Source organism: Pipistrellus kuhlii, unplaced genomic scaffold, assembly GCF_014108245.1.
Source record: "Pipistrellus kuhlii isolate mPipKuh1 unplaced genomic scaffold, mPipKuh1.p scaffold_m20_p_20, whole genome shotgun sequence".
Classification (NCBI taxonomy): Eukaryota; Metazoa; Chordata; class Mammalia; order Chiroptera; family Vespertilionidae; genus Pipistrellus; species Pipistrellus kuhlii.
This window is the reverse complement of record NW_023425516.1, coordinates 19,683,903-19,699,048: the sequence shown is the minus strand read 5'-3', so window position 1 is coordinate 19,699,048 and position 15,146 is coordinate 19,683,903. Positions and strand designations below refer to the sequence as shown.

At 68.2% G+C, this 15,146-nt stretch overlaps 1 protein-coding gene across 2 annotated transcripts; it reads left to right on the top strand.

Moving 5' to 3' along the window:
• The first annotated feature begins 1,304 nt into the window (after positions 1 to 1,304).
• Positions 1,305 to 8,776, top strand: LIF (LIF interleukin 6 family cytokine). 2 transcript variants are annotated; one of them, XM_045585710.1, is made up of 4 exons: positions 1,305 to 2,098; positions 4,146 to 4,270; positions 5,860 to 6,038; positions 6,639 to 8,776. In XM_045585710.1, exons 1-4 carry the CDS (start codon positions 1,875 to 1,877, stop codon positions 7,047 to 7,049), a joined length of 939 nt encoding a protein of 312 aa, XP_045441666.1. In that variant the 5' UTR covers positions 1,305 to 1,874; the 3' UTR covers positions 7,050 to 8,776. The 2 variants fall into 2 exon arrangements, with proteins under 2 accessions (XP_045441666.1, XP_036305008.2); XM_036449115.2 differs by lacking the exon at positions 1,305 to 2,098 and having other exon boundaries at positions 4,056 to 4,270.
• Positions 8,777 to 15,146: the final 6,370 nt, after the last annotated feature.

The window sequence follows — 15,146 nt, the reverse complement described above, 5'->3', positions numbered from 1 at the left end:
GAATTCCCCGATGCCCAGAAAGCTGCTTACCTGGTGACTAACCGCCGCGGCTGCCCACACAGGATGCCCGGCTGTCAGGCTGCCTCCCGGCCACCCTGTGCCCAAGGCCCCGGCCGGGCTGCCCTCTCCCCGGAGTGCCCCGGGCTCCGGGAGACAGACAGACAGGCAGGCAGGCAGGCAGGGGGTGTCCCCGCCCCCGTACCTCCCGGGGCTCCCCAGGGGGTGGCTGGTGATTCAAGCCCCTCTGAGCCGAGTGTGTCGCCTTCCTTGTGAGAGGGGCCCCGGGGGGTGAATCAGATTCTGGGGGCGGCGAGGTCGGGTCAGCCACGGAGCTCACCCCGGGCCTGGGAGGCGCTGGGCAGGGCCAGGGCGGGACATGGCGGCAGCGGGGGGCGGGGGGTGGGGTTTGGGGATGAACACACTGCCATGCCAGCCCCTCCACACGACCCATCTCACTTTTAAAAAATATATATATATTTTATTGATTTTTCACAGAGAAGAAGGGAGAGGGATAGAGTCAGAAACACTGATGAGAGAGTCATGGATCAGCTGCCTCTTGCATGCCCCCTACTGGGGATGTGCCTGCAACCAAGGTACATGCCCCTGACCGGAATCGAACCCGGGACCCTTCAGTCCACAGGCTGATGCTCTATCCACTGGGACACACCGGTGTCGGCCCATCTCACTTTTTCTGGGCCCCCCTGAGGCTCGAGGCTGCCCAGCCATAACCCCTCTCTTCTGCCCAGTCGTCCCGCCTCAACACTCGTCTGTCAAACGGAAGAAGGAACCCCTGTCTCCCAGGATGGGGGGCAGGGCCCATGCCCACACGTAGAGGGCTCGCTGGGCAGCCAGAACTGCCCGGAGCCCAGTGTCCTCACCGCAGACCCGTGGTGTCGGCCCCCTCGTTCCCATTTTACAGATGGGGAGACTGAGGCCGGGGGGCGATGCCCTCCCCAGTGTCACCCGGCTCTGACCGAGGCGAAAGCACACGCTGCACACCTCCAGGCGCGATGCCTCCTCCCCGGACAGCGTCTGGGGATGGCAAAGCGCGCGGAAATGTCCTCGGGCCGCTCCGACCCGACTGCTCAGGGGGTTAGAGCCTCGTCCCCATGTGCCAAGGTTGCGGGTTCGATCCCTGGTCACGGCAATCCACACGCATCCACAGACAGGTGGAACAGCAAATCGGCGTCTCTCTTTCTCCCTCCCTCGTCCCCCTTCTCTCTTTCCCCCCTCCCTCTCTCTCTATCTCTTCAATTAAATAATAATAATAATAATAATAATAATAACCTCCAAACAAAGCACAATTTAGCATCTGCTCCGGTGTCATCCCGAGCCAGGCGCTGTCTGTCCGCGGCACCCATGAGTGTCAGGCTCCACCCCGTCCTCAGAGGGGGAGTAAGACCCGTCCCCACCGTCCGGGCCCTGGAGGGCTGCCTGGAGGAAGAGGCCTGCAGGCCCGAGGCCTGGGCCCCGCACCCTGCTGCTCTCCTGCAAACTCTCTCTGCGGAGCCTCAGTTTCCCCACCTGGAAAACAAACCATCCGGGACATTCTAGGAGAGGCTGGTGGGTGACCAGACCAGAAAGCGAGGGGCAGGGGGAAGCGCCTCGAGGGGCCTGGGCAGGCGGGCGGCCGGGGCCTGGGCTCGCGGAGGACCCAGCGGGTGGCTCGGCCCCGCAGCCCCCGGCCCAGGCGGAGGGCGCCCCCTGCGGGCCCCCACGGCCCCCTCGCCCCGAGGCCGGCCAGATCCCGGCAGGCCCAGGGCGGGAGAGGCCGGCTGGGATGAGGTCACGGCTGGAAGGGGCCGGGCTGGGGCTGCCATCCAGGGTGGGGCCTGGGGTCACGACCCCGGGCGCAGGCAGCCAAGAGGGAGGATATGCCTTCCGCGAGGGAGCGGGGAGAACACACACACACACACACACACACACACACACACAGCGCCGGGAGGCGGGGAGGGAAGAAAACAAGCCCGAGGACAGGCCGGAGCTGGCCGGCCCGGCCACGTCGCAGGCGGCTCCCCAGGCCCCCCGGGTGCTGGCCATGGGCAGGACAGGGAGGCGGGGCCCGGCCGCCGCACGTGGGGAGCAGGGACCACGTCAGGTACCACGAGAGGGGAAACCGAGGCAGGAGAGGGGTTTGGTGTCTCCCAGGCTCTGCCCCAGCTTCCTGTTTCCTGTGGGGTGGGGCTGAGGCTCTGCAGCAGTGATGGGTGCCGGCAGGGTGGATGGGGGCCGGGGGGCGGGCAGGGGGCGGTGCCAGGCCTTCGGAGGCCGGGCAGGAGGATGCTGGGGAGGGAGGGGGACGTGGGGGGCGGGGGCGTGGGACGAGGTGGGGGGCGGCCCCCGGAGAATCAGGACGTCTAGGGAGAGACTCGGGCAGGGAGACCCAGGGGGTCCCTCCGTAGGGCGCAGGGGGCCCTGGCCCCAGGGATTTGGGGTCCATGTCTAACATCCAGGCTGAGTGGGTGTGGGGGTCACGTGCTCCCCGTGTCCAGGCCCTTGTGCAAGAGGCTGGGGGGCGGGGGGGGGTTGAGAAGAGGGAGGTGCCATGCCCTGGGCCGCGGGGCTGTCTGAGCCAGGCTGGGCGGGGGGGGGGGGGGCATCCGGGGGGCATGTGCTGACCACAGAGCAGTGCATGGGAGGGGCAGGGGCCTGGGGGGCCTTCTTTGCCCTCCCCCAAGGGAGACACAAGGTATTGGGGGGCAGGGCAAAGGAAGGAGAGCTGGCCTGGGCTCCCCCCGCCTCCTCCCTGCTGGGAAGGGCCCGGTGGCATTGGCAGTCTTATCGCCCCGCATCCCAGGCCCCCCGAACACAGGGGAGGCAAGCTGCAGGGGGCAGGGGTGTGTGTATGGGGCGGGGCAGAGGGGGCAGCAGCAGGCACGGGGGCCGTCCTGGCACAGGGGTGCTGGCTGGGCAGGTCTGGGGTGTGGCGAGGAGCAGGCGTGGGGGGCACTGTGGAGGATGGGGAGGGGCGGGCGGGGGAGCACGGGGGGCCAGGGAAAGGCCGTGGGCACCCCCTGCCCCCCACACCTTGGAAAACCAGCTCTGGCGCCCCCCTTTCTGCTCAGGGTTCGGCGGGAGGGCTGTGCTGGGGTCCCAGGAGAATGTGTGGGACAGGGAGGCCCCAGGTCCCTGCTCTCCGACCAGCACCCCCACCTCCTGGTAACTCAGTGGCTGCACGCCGGAGGCGCCCTGTGCTCCTGTCGCCCTGTCCCCCCAGACAGAGTTTGTGTCCCTGCCTTCAAGACCCGGACGCACCTGTGGGACCAGGCGCAGGGCGGGGGGGGGGGGGCATGACCTCCATCCTCCCCCGCCCCCCTCTGCACCCCGGGGAGGGACCCCGGGTACGAGCCATCGGCTAAGGCCCTCGGGTCTCCCCTTCAGAGGGCCCTCCTTCCCCAGGGGACGCCGGCCTGCCCTCCACGGAGGGGGGGGGGGTGCTTAGGTAACACCCAGAGCCCACCCCCATCCTCCCGGCCCTCCCCCAGCCGTGCAGGCGCGCTGATGGGGCGGGGGAGGAGGGGCCGGTCCTGGGGACCCCGGACAGCTGCGCCCCGGGGAGCTCCCCTTTCCCGGTGGCCACCGGCAGGTGGAGGGAGAATACCCTGAGCTGTTCATTTCCGCTTTATCACCGACTAAAGTCCAGGGTCCCAGCCCCTCTTCCTGGAACCTCCTCTCAGCCCAGCCCCGAGCCTGCCTCCTGCCCACTGTCCCCCCAAAACCCTCCATCGACGGGGGGGGGGCACAGGGTGCTTAGTCTCAGGCAAACCTCCCCAGACCCAGGTGAGTCAGGGCTGCTGTCTGGGGCGCCCACTACCGGGGGGACCCTGTCCCCCTCCGTCACCCCCATCCCCCACCCCCACCCCCCACCCCACCCCCCACCCTTCCCCATCTTCAGGGCAGAGCCGCTCCGGAAAACCACAGCGCAGTTTTGTCGAAGGAGAGTTCCTTATAATTTTATCAATCAGATTCTTAGAAGCGAGGGAAAAAGCCAGGCCTCCGCCCCCCTCCCGCCCCCCCCCCGCCCCCCCCTCCCCCCCTTTCACTCTCACTTTCTCCCATTCATAATTTCCTATGATGCACCTCAAACAACTTCCTGGACCGGGGATCCCTGCTAAATATAGCCGTTTCTCTGTCTTACACCACAGGCTCCAGTATATAAATCAGGCCCGTTTCCCATCCGAGCATGAAGCTCTGAGAAGGGCCGCGCGTCTGAGGTCTCCTCCTCCTCCGGGCCCGCGGAGCCAGCCCAGGATGAAGGTCCTGGCCGCAGGTAACCGGCCGCCCGCCGCCCGCCGAGCCGGGAGCCAGCCCTCCGATCCGGCCGGGACGCCCGCCCGCCGTCCGGTCGTCCGGGAGCCGCCGGCACATGGCCCCGGCCCCGTGCGCCCCGGCCGGCGGGCGGGCGGCCGACCAGGGGGCGCCCAGCCTTCCTCCTCCTCCTCCTCCTCCAGCTCCTGCGGCTCCTGCTCCTCCGGCTCCTCCTCCTCCTGCTCCCGCTCCGTCCAGCCGCCTCCCGCTGCCTCGGGACTCACCCTCCTCTCTCCGTCCGTCTTTCCGCTTTCTCTTTCCCGTCTGCGCCCGGCCGGCCGCTCCGGGGAGGGGCGCGGCCCGGGCCCTGGCACTCTGGCCCCCGCGCAGGTGCCGCCCCCGCCGCCGGCCAGAGCCGGAGCCGCAGGCTGAGCGCTAGGTGAGCGGCCAGTGGAGGGGACCCCCCCCCCCGAACCCCCAGGTGTCCCGGGGACTCTGCATGGCCCGGGATGCTGGGCGGAGCGGGATCCTCCCGGGAGCGAACTTGAACTTGAGGCTGTCCCAGCTGGGGGGGGGGGGGGTCTGAGCAGGAAGCTCCTGCACCCCGCCCCACCCCCAAGCCTCCGGGGTCCCCCAGACTCCGGGCTCCGGGGTCCCCCAGCCCCGGCCCCCCGGCCTCAGAGCCACCTGGGGAGGCCCCTCTGAGGGGACCTGGGAGCGAGCAGGGGGAGAGCGGGCGCCCAGGGGAGGGGCGATCGACGGGGAACGGGAACGGCCCCAACAGCTCCCGGCTCTCCTGCCACCTTTCACTTTCTTTCCTCCCGCCCACCTGTCGGCCGCGACCTTTTCCCTCCCGGCTGCACCATTTCCCTCTCTTCCCCAGGAGGCTCCGGGCCTGTGGGACCCCCTTGTCCTCGCGCCCCCCTCACTGCAGCCCCCGACCCCGGGCCTGGGGCGAGGAGGAGGTGGGGGAGGGCATGGGCCTGGAGCTGAAGTGCCGGGCAGGGCTGGGGGGGCGGCAGAGAGTTTGGAATGAGGGTTGGGATGGATGGGGAGCAGGGCCACAGGCATGGATGGGGTTCAGAGTTCTGGCAGGGGAGGGGCTGCATGGGGGGGGACAGAGATAGCAGAGACAGGGCGGGAGGGGGACCGCATGGCGTGACAGATTTGGGAGGGGTCAGCGGGTCAGCAGAGACCTATCAAACAGCACGTAGGAATGTGGCCGTCGGGGAGATGGGACCAGAGGGGGTTTGCTTGTGGTGTGTGTGTGTGTGTGTGTGTGTGTGTGTGTACCCCCTGGGCCGGGGCCACAGGGCTTCCCAGCCAGAGGGCCAGGGGGCTCGGGGCTGGTGACAGCAGCTCAGGGCCGGCCCCTTCACCTCAGTTCTCAGGGAGAAGCAGGGGGAGAGAGAGGAGGGCGAGGAGATGCGGAGACAGAGTCAGCCATAGGAGAGAGGGAGCCGCACAGAGGCCCGGCCGCCCGGAGCTGGAGCTGGGGGCCGGGAGGGTGCACGGTGCCCCGGGGCCGACCAGCGCCCCCCTCTGCCCGGAGCCCCCTCGCCTGCCCCGCCCCCGCCCGCCCCTGACTCCTCCGCGCCTGCCCGCCCCCAGGAGTCGTGCCCCTGCTGCTGGTTCTGCACTGGAGACACGGGGCCGGGAGCCCCCTGCCCATCACCCCCGTCAACGCCACCTGCGTCACCCGCCACCCCTGCCACACCAACCTCATGGGCCAGATCAGGAGCCAGCTGGTGCAGCTCAACAGCAGTGCCAACGCCCTCTTCATCCTCTATGTGAGCCCCCTGCCCCCGCACCACCCTCCCCCAGCCAGGGCCCCAGGAAGGGGGGAGGGGGGAAAGTCTGTGGCGCGAACCTGGGACCCTTTCGCAGCCGGAGGGAGAGAACGGAGAGGGGACTCGGTTCCACCTCCCCAAACTCCCACAGCTCCCGCCCCCGCCCCCCGCCAGGCCCGGAGCCTGGCGGTCCCGTTCCCAGGTGCCCGGTGAGGGGCCTGGTTCGGGGGCAGAGGAGCGGGGAGACAGCCCCCCCCCCCCATGGAGCCAGAGGCCGATGAGGGACAAAGGGGACAGAATGGGGGTGGAGCGGGTCCCGCTGGGAGAGGCAGTGGCTGTGGGTGTCGGGGGCGCAGAGGGTGAAAGGGTACACGGTGGGCACCCAGGCCCTCTGTGGTCCCGACCGAGGGGCTGCGGCTGCCCCGTGCCCTCCCCGGGGCACGCCCTGACCCTCCCCGAGTGCGGTCGCCCCGTGGCCGCCTCCGGCCTCGCCGCCGTGCTGAGGGGCTCGCGGGAGGGCAGGGGGTCCCTGTGCCACGGTGGGAGACTGCGTCCTCGGCTCTCTCGTCACCCCCTCCTCCTCCCCCCCTCTCTCCTCAGTACACGGCCCAGGGGGAGCCGTTCCCCAACAACCTGGACCGGCTGTGCGGCCCCAACGTGACGGACTTCCCGCCGTTCCACGCCAACGGCACGGAGAAGGCGCGGCTGGTGGAGCTGTACCGCATCGCCGCCTACCTGGGCGCCGCCCTGGGCAACGTCACGCGGGACCAGCGGACCCTCAACCCCGCGGCCGTGGGCCTGCACGGCAAGCTCAACGCCACGGCGGACGCGCTGCGCGGCCTGCTGAGCAACGTGCACTGCCGCCTGTGCAGCAAGTACCACGTGGGCCACGTGGAGGTGGCCTACGGCCCCGACACGGCCGACAAGGACGTCTTCCAGAAGAAGAAGATGGGCTGCCAGCTGCTGGGGAAGTACAGGCAGGTCATGGCGCAGCTGGCCCAGGCCTTCTAGCCGGGGCCACGGCCTTCCACGCAGGGGCCACGGCACCCGCCACGGCCACGGCACCCGCCACGGCCACGGCACCCGCCACGGCAGGGACTTCCACGCAAAGGGCCACGGCCTTCCACGAAACCGGCCATGGCCTTCTGCACAGCCGCCACGGCCTTCCACGCAGGGGCCTCTCGCCACATGGCCGGGGACCAAAGCCTCGCCAAACCCAAGTGCCTTCGGCCGGCAGAGCTCGCCGGCTTCCTGGTGGGCTGGCCGGCCGGAGCCGCTCCGGGGAGGACTCTGCCAAAACCGAGCAAAAGTCTGAAGAGCTCCCGCCGGGCCCTGGGGCGTGTGGGCTGGACTTCTGCCCCACGTGTCCCCGTGGCCGTGGCCTTCGTGGCCGAACCGGACACGTGACCTCCGGCGACCCTGACCTCGGGCGAGGAGGCAGGGTCGGGGGGGGGGGGTGGCCGGCCCCCCACGGAGTGACCGGCATTAGTGCCTTTGCTGTCTATGGGCAGACCTGGGAGGCCGGGGCGGGCAGGCCACGGGGGCTGGGGTCCCAGGACCCCGGGCCTCTGGGAGGGTGGGGCGTGGACGTCAGAGAAGGGAGCGCTGGTGGGAGATGCTGGGACGAGGGTGCCGGACGGAGGGGGCCGGGGGAGGCAGAGAAGCCGCCCGGGGCCGGAAGGTGGGTGTGGGGCGGCAGGTGGCAGTCAGGTGGGGAGGCGGGAGGGGACCGGTCTCCCTCGGGGGCCGGTCTGTCCCAGGGCAGGGGGACGGAGCCGTGCGAGGCCGCGGCCCCGGGGTCACACAGGTAAGGAGAGGGGGGAGCTGCCTCCGGTCCCTGGGCACGGGGACGGCAGAACTTGAGGTCAGGGTCTCGGGGAAGCCCCCGGGACCCCGGAGCACGCGAGTCTATTTATTATGATGCCTTATTTATATTAACTTATTGGTGCTTTCCGTGGCCAACGACCCCTTCCCCTGTTCTCTACCCCATAGAAATAATAGGGTGGCCCTTCTCGGAGCCAGGGCCAGGGCCAGGGCCAGGGCCAGGCTGGGCTGGAAATGGAGGATGTTACACGTGGGAGGAGCCTTAGGGGAGGAGCTCAGAGAAATGCCCCCCCCCCCCCGCTGTGTTTTGGGGTGTTAGGCTGGGCACGCTGTGGAGTGGCTCAAGGGGGGTCTGTTCCCAGGCCAGGACTGCATGCTGCTGGGCTCCAAGGGGTCATTCAATGCCCGTTCCGGGGTGCCCCTGGGACTGTGCACAGAGGGGCCCTGGGCCAGGCAGCTGGAGCAGCCGGGACCCAGCAGCACCCCGCAGGCTCGCCCACAGCGGGAGGCGCCTTCTGGGGTGGCCCGGACACCCACGGAGGGCGAGCTGGCGGGCGAGCGGGCGCGAGGGCCTGGCCGGCCCTCCGGACGGGGCAGGGCAGGGAGGAGGCCCTGGGATGCGGACCAGGAAGCTGTGGTCCCTCCCGGCCCCCCTCCCCCCAGGCCCCCACCCATGTCTGGGCTCCCAGGCAGGGAACCCGATCTTTCCCTTTGTGCGGGGGCCAGGCCAGCGGAGGAACGCCCGCCCGCCCTCCGGGCTGGGAGCTGGGGCAGCTGCGGGGAGCGGAGCCGAGCCGTGTCTGGCTGCTTCTCATACCCCGAGCGGCCGGCCGCCTCCCGTCCCTGCGTCCGTCCGTCTGTCCCAGCAGCTCAGCCAGTGCAGTGGCAGCACTTTCCCCATCCCACCCCCACCCCCACCCCCACCCCCATCCCACCCCCACCCCCATCCCACCCCCATCCCACCCCCACCCCCACCCCGCCCCCGCCCCCGCCCCCGCCCCCGCCCCCGCCCCCACCCCCACCCCCGCCCCCACCCCCACCCCCACCCCCACCCCCACCCCCACCCCCACCCCCACCCCCCCCCCCACCCCCACCCCCACCCCCACCCCCACCCCCACCCCCACCCCCACCCCCACCCCCACCCCACCCCCACCCCCACCCCACCCCACCCCCACCCCTAACCCCACCCCCACCCCCACCCCTAACCCCACCCCCACCCCCACCCCCACCCCCCCCCCACCCCACCCCCACCCCCACCCCCACCCCCACCCCCACCCCCACCCCCACCCCCACCCCCACCGAGGGCAGGTGAGCAGGCAGCAGGCCGGCCGGCCCGGGGTTGTCTGGACTAGGGTGTCAGGGGGGTGTCAGGGACCGTGGAGACCCCATGCTTTCCGACGGGCCGATGGGTTCGACTCTCAGCCCACCGCCCGCCTCCTCTCTCTGGCTCAGAAGGCCTGGCAGGTGGGTCACACATCATGTCAGCACCCCGTGGACACGGACGCCCCCTTGCCCCCCTGGGCCAGGCCAACCTGGGCGGCCTCTGGGGCTCAGGGGCCAGCACAGCCCTGGCTCCCTCGTCCTGCCCCCCGCGGCTCCCGGCCGAGGGGAGGGCGAGGGCCGTCCTGCTGTGCTCTATGGAGAGAGGCGCACCGGGGACCTTATTTATTATTTAAATCGTCAAGCAGCAAAGCACGCTTCTTTATTTGTCTCTCCTCCTTGTTGTCCTCCTCCTCCCCCCTCCCCTCTTCCCCCCATTCTGGTCCCGCCATGGGGACGTGCCCCCTGGCGGAAGCAGCCCAGCTCTGCCCGGATGGCTCTCCAGAGGAGACAACGTGGGGGTTTGGAGCTGGGAATCCGGGAGAAGCTCATTCCCTTTCGGATGGTACAGATGCTTTTACCTTCGGACAACCACCACCCCTCCCTCTCCCCCCCCGGGGCCCCCCAAACCCCTGCACCTGGGCGCCTCCCCCCCCACACACCGCTAGCTCCAGGCCCCATGAGCCCTCCCGGATCCCCCCCTTCCGTCCGTCCGTCCGTCCGTCCTTCCTCCTGGACGGGCCTTGGCCTTGGGGACAAATTCCTCTGTGATGAATGTACCCTGTGGGAATGTTTCATACTGACAGAATTATTTTTATTTATTCAATGTCATATTTAAAATATTTATTTTTTTATACTGAAGGAATCTTTTTTTTTTTTTTAAGAAGAAAAAAAAGAAATTAATAAAGAATCTGCTCTTGGCAAGCTCTCCCGAGTGTCCTGATGTGGGGAGGTGGGGCTGGAGGCGTCGGGGAGGAGGTCTGTCCTGCGCAGGCCGCCGTAGGGTGGGGCTCTGCCCCGCTGAGGGCAGGGGCTGGGCGAAGGGGGTGCCTCCGCTCCCTGCAGGGGCCAGCGAGGGCGAGGGAGGGGGACACGTCGGTGTCTTCGCCCCTTCACTCCCATCCCTTCCCTCACCTCCGTGGCCCCAGGAGTCCCATTAACCAGAGGGGGAAACTGAGGCTCAGAGCGGTGAGGCCATGTGCCCGGGGCCACCCTCCCAGGCTGCCTCCCCTCCACGGAGCTCCAGGGACCTGGGCCCGCGGTGGGCAAACCGCGGCTCTCCGGCCCCCGGAGTGTGGCTCCCCCACAAAGCACCACGGCCCGGCCCGGTCTGTGCTGAAGACGCGGCGCCAGACGGAGTCGAAGTTTAAAACGTGTGGCTCTTCAAAGACACGTCCGTCGTGGTCCTGTTGGCGTTCGGCTCTGCGGACGAATGCGTTTGCCGACCCCGGGCCTGGACCACGCCAGCACCGTGACCCTTCGCGGGGAGGTGCGCGCCGCGGGCGTGAGTGAGTGAGGAGTGAGTGAGTGAGTGAGTGAGTGAATGAGTGAGTGAATGAATGAGTGAGTGAATGGCTCTGCAGCAGAAGTTCAAGGTTCCTGTCTGGGACCAGGCAGGATGCCGGGGCCAGAACCAGGCCTTCCGGTCCGGCTCTCCTGGGCCTGAGCCGCCCTCCCCAGCGGCCCTCCTCCCTCCTGCCTCGGCCCTGGGGCCTGCACCCGCCCGCTCCCCAGCCCCCCGGACCCTTCCCTTGGGGAACGAGGGAGTCTGAGGCCACAGGAGCACAGACACCGAGCATCGGCCCTGCTCTGGGGTTGGCGTCTGGGCGCCCCCAGCGGAGGTCCATCTGGGGCCTGGGACGTCTCTCCCGAGGGTCCCCTGGGGGCTGGTCCACGGATGTCTGTCCGGTCAGGCCCGGTGCTGGCGACGGGACCCAGTCCGCTCCTCCCGGGCGCTCCCAGGCCTGTGGGGACCGGGAGGAGCCACCTGGGATGCGGGAGTGATGGGAGGGGCTCCTGCAGGTCTGGGGGAGGTGGGGAGACCCCTGGCAGGGCCCCCCTGCTTCCTGGGCAGTGACAGCCACGCCCGGGAGCTGATCAGGAGCTCAGAATCCTTCCCCCCCCCAGGCCTGCTGTGTCCAAGCCTGCCCCCCCATCCCCCAAGATCCCAGACAATCGGGGAAGTTAGGCCTGAGCCAGCGGCTGGGGTGAGGCCTGGAGCCTCGCACAGCTGTTCGCCTCTTCCTCCCCAGCCCCAGCCTCGGCCCCTCCCTGCGGCTCCGGCCCACGCCAGGCCACACCCCCGAGCCCTCTCCCTTCCCCTCGCTCCTGGGAGCCAGGTCCAGGCTTTTCCAGAAGATCCCTTTCCTAGGAGACTGGGGGGAACAACACAAACACCACAGCACAGGGACGAGGGGCGATGCGGGGTGCAGCCCCCAGGCCGTCCTGCGGGCGGGGGGCCGGGGGCACCTCTGTCTGCAGGGCTGGCACTCAGGTGCTCGCTCCCGGCCTGGCCCAGCAACAGAGCCAAGGACGGCTCCCCGGTTACTGGCAGCGGCAGGAGGGAGGTCCCTGCTCTGCTGGGAAGCCCCCACCCCCACCCCCACCCCCGGTGAGGGCAGCTCCCTCTGTGGGGAAGGGGGTCCTGCCCGCTCACAGGGCCGCCCAGAGGCGCCAGGAGGCTGCCATGCTGTGTATGTGGGACGGCGGCCCACCTGCAGGTGGAGGTTGGAGAGAATGAAGCTCAGGCAGCCACGCCCGCCCCCTCCGCGGGGCAGGGCCTGGGGGTCCTCTCCCCTCTCCTGCCGGCTCGGGGCCAGGCGGGCGGGAAGGGGGCGCAGGGTGGGGCCTGTGTGTGTGTGGGACCGGGGGGGGAGGCACTATGTGTGTCTGACGAGGGGCCTCGGTCCTGGGGTTCTGGCGAGGAAGGAATTCAGAGCCAGGACCCCGGACGGTAAGAGCCGTTCCGGGGCAGACGGCAGAGGCAGGAGGAGCGGCTCCCGGAGGCAATGGGCCCAGCAGGCAAGTGCTCGGGGCCGAGGCAGGGCCCTGGGAGCCTGGCAGCGAGGGAGCTCCCCGGGGGACCCAGCCCCGCGGTCGGCAAACTGCAGCTCGCGAGCCACATGCGGCTCTCTGGCCCCTTGCGTGTGGCTCTTCCACAAAACACCACGGCCTGGGCGAGTCTGGGTTGGAGAAGTGGCGTTGGAAGAAGCTTACGTTTAAAAAAATGTGGCTCTCCAAAGACATGTCCATCGTGGCACTGTTGGTATCTGGCTCTGCGGACAAATGAGTTTGCCGACCACTGGCCTAGAGGTCAGGTGCTGGGGGCCGGGGGGCGGGGGAGGGAAGGGAGAGGGAAGGGGGGCTGGGCATGCTCCCGGAGGGAGAGCGCCCCGGGGTCCGTCCTCAGGGGTGCAGGGCAGGGATTTTGGAGAAAGTTCCGGAAAGACCTTCCAGAACGCTCAGCGGCGTCTCGGCTTCCCAGGTGTGTCCTCTCAGGGTGCGGCCTCCACCTGGCGGACGGCTGGGCCGCACCAGGCCGCGCCCTGATTCGGAGCAGCTGGTCCTGACCGCGGCCGCGGCCGCGCCTTTCTCTCGGGGGGGAGAGGTCAGGGGTCCTGGGGGACCTCCTGTGCCCGCCCCTCGCCCGGCTCTGCCACGTCTGTCCACGGGCCTGTAGCAGACGGACCCCAGCTGACGGCTTCTCTGAGGCCCCAGAGCCCCATCCTGAGAAGACCCGCACCGAGAGGCCCCCGCAGCCCAGCCTCCTCCCACCCTGGCTTTTTTGGGGGGGTTAAAGGTCAGGGGGAACCCTCACACCACCCCACCAGGAGGAGGATGGCCAACAGCCACTCCCCTGGGTGCACACGCCCACGGCTCAGGGGCGGTTCTGTCCCATCATCACGGCTCCCCCATTCTGAGGGCCGGTGACTGTCTCCATGTGACAGACGGAGGCCTGGGGTGTCACTCAGTTTGGGAGGCATTTGCTTATCTTCTTTAAAAAAAAAAAATATATACATATATATATATATATATATATATATATATATATATATATATATATATTGATTTCAGAGAAGAAGGGAGGGAGAGGGAGAGAGAAAGATCTGTGACGAGAGAGCATCGTGGGTCGGCTGCCTCCTACACGCCCCCCACCTGGGAATGGAGCCCACGACCGGGGGCCCTCGCCCCGACCGGGAATTGGACGTGACCTCTCGGTGTCAGGGTCGCCGCTCCCTCGCTGAGTCACCCTGGGCCCAGCGGTAGTGGCTTATCTTTCATGTCCATCACCTGCCACTCCCCTGGTCTGGACCCTGAGGGCAGCTGCGGGCCCAGGTACTCAGGCTCAGAGGCAGAAAGAAGTTAACGTCTCAGCTCGCCTCTGCCCTCCATCCGGACTCAGTGGAAGGGGCATTCACCGATCACACTAAAAAAAAAAAACACACACACACCCACGTTTTCAGCAACGAATCTGACGCCATCACGGAGCCCCTGTCCTGACACGGCTCCCTCTGTTCCACGCAGTGCGGAGAGGCACATCATAAGAACACGGATCCGCTTCAGGGGCGGTGGCCGCGGGGGGGAAAGCCGAGACCGCAGAAGGAAAGCAAACAGATGTTTCGGGTCGACGGGGGGCCACAGAGTTACCGCGGCTGAGCTGGAGATCCCTGGCAGCCGAAGGGAAAAGGGAAATGTGATCTGAACTCAAGCAGCTCCCGCCGTCGGGAAAGAGGAGGCTTTCGAAGAGCCGGGTGCGGTGGGGGGGGGGGGTGTGGGGCGGGGGCAGGGACGTCTCCTTCCAGACCCTCGGCCGGTGGATGAGGTGCCGGCCTCCACCTCTTCCTTCTGCAGCGGCCTTTGCGAACGCGAATTCCCAGCATCCAATGCAACCCAGGGAGGGGGGTCCTAGGAGGACCCAGGACGACACAGACACCAACGAGGGCCTTGGCCTGACCCACAAGAGGACTCCGGGGTCCCCAGGGGGCAAAACGGGGGTCTCCTGAGCTCCCCCAGAGTTTAGAAACACCTTTTATTTATTTTTTATTTTATTTATATTTTTTTAAAAATATATTTTTTTAAATTTATTTTTTTTACAGAGAGGGAAGGAAAGGGATAGAGAGTTAGAAACATCGATGAGAGAGAAACATCCATCAGCTGCCTCCTGCACACTCCCCACCGGGGATGTGCCCGCAACCAAGGTACATGCTCTTGACGGGAATCGAACCTGGGACCTTTCAGTCCGCAGGCCGACGCTCTATCCGCTGAGCCAGACCGGTTTTGGCTAGAAACACCTTTTAATCGACGGCTGTTCTTCCTACAACAGGGGAGATTCTGTGAGGCCGGAGGGAGGCGCGGTGGTGCATGGGGCGAGGGGGCGGGGCTGGGAAGGACGGCAGGGGGACAGGAGCAGGGACTTAGGGGTCAGCGGGCCTCGAGCCTGTGTCCCTGGCCACCCAGGTCCTGAGGGGTCCGGGGAAGAGCCTCCCGCTGGGACCGGCCTCAGCATCCCAGGACGCTCCCGCCTTGAGACGGAGCCCGGCCCGGATCCCTCCCTCGGACGGGGAGGGGGGAGCACAGCCCTGCGTTGGCCTAGATGCAGGGGCCAAGTATTCCAGTTATGAGGCCGCGGTCAGGCCCTGCCCGCTCGGCCGCGGTGACCAGGCCGTGAGGAGGAGAGAGGGCGTCTCCGGGGGCCGCGGCGGGCGGTGTGCGGACGGGAGCTCGGGCCGGGGGCTGCGGGGTGAGCCGGGCCGACGGGCCTGCCCTGCAGACGGAGCACAAAACCGCCCGCCGGAGGAACTATGTGTGAGAGGCATTTTTGTCATTCCTGGAGGCCCGGGCCAGCGCCTGCCCAGACGGTCAATGAATCAAAGCCGGGAAGGGCCCTACCTGTCAGCAGGCCGCCTCTGGCCCGCGCCCCGGGCCCCGCCCCCGGCCACCCCGGCCGCCACGGGCCAGCTGGCC

Coding starts and splice junctions, on each gene's coding strand:
- LIF (XM_045585710.1), top strand. CDS start 1,875: ATGCCTTCCGCGAGGGAGCGGGGAGAACACACACACACACACACACAC. Junction 2,099..4,145: donor GGGAGCAGGGACCACGTCAG/GTACCACGAGAG, acceptor CTTACACCACAG/GCTCCAGTATATAAATCAGG. Junction 4,271..5,859: donor GATGAAGGTCCTGGCCGCAG/GTAACCGGCCGC, acceptor GCCCGCCCCCAG/GAGTCGTGCCCCTGCTGCTG.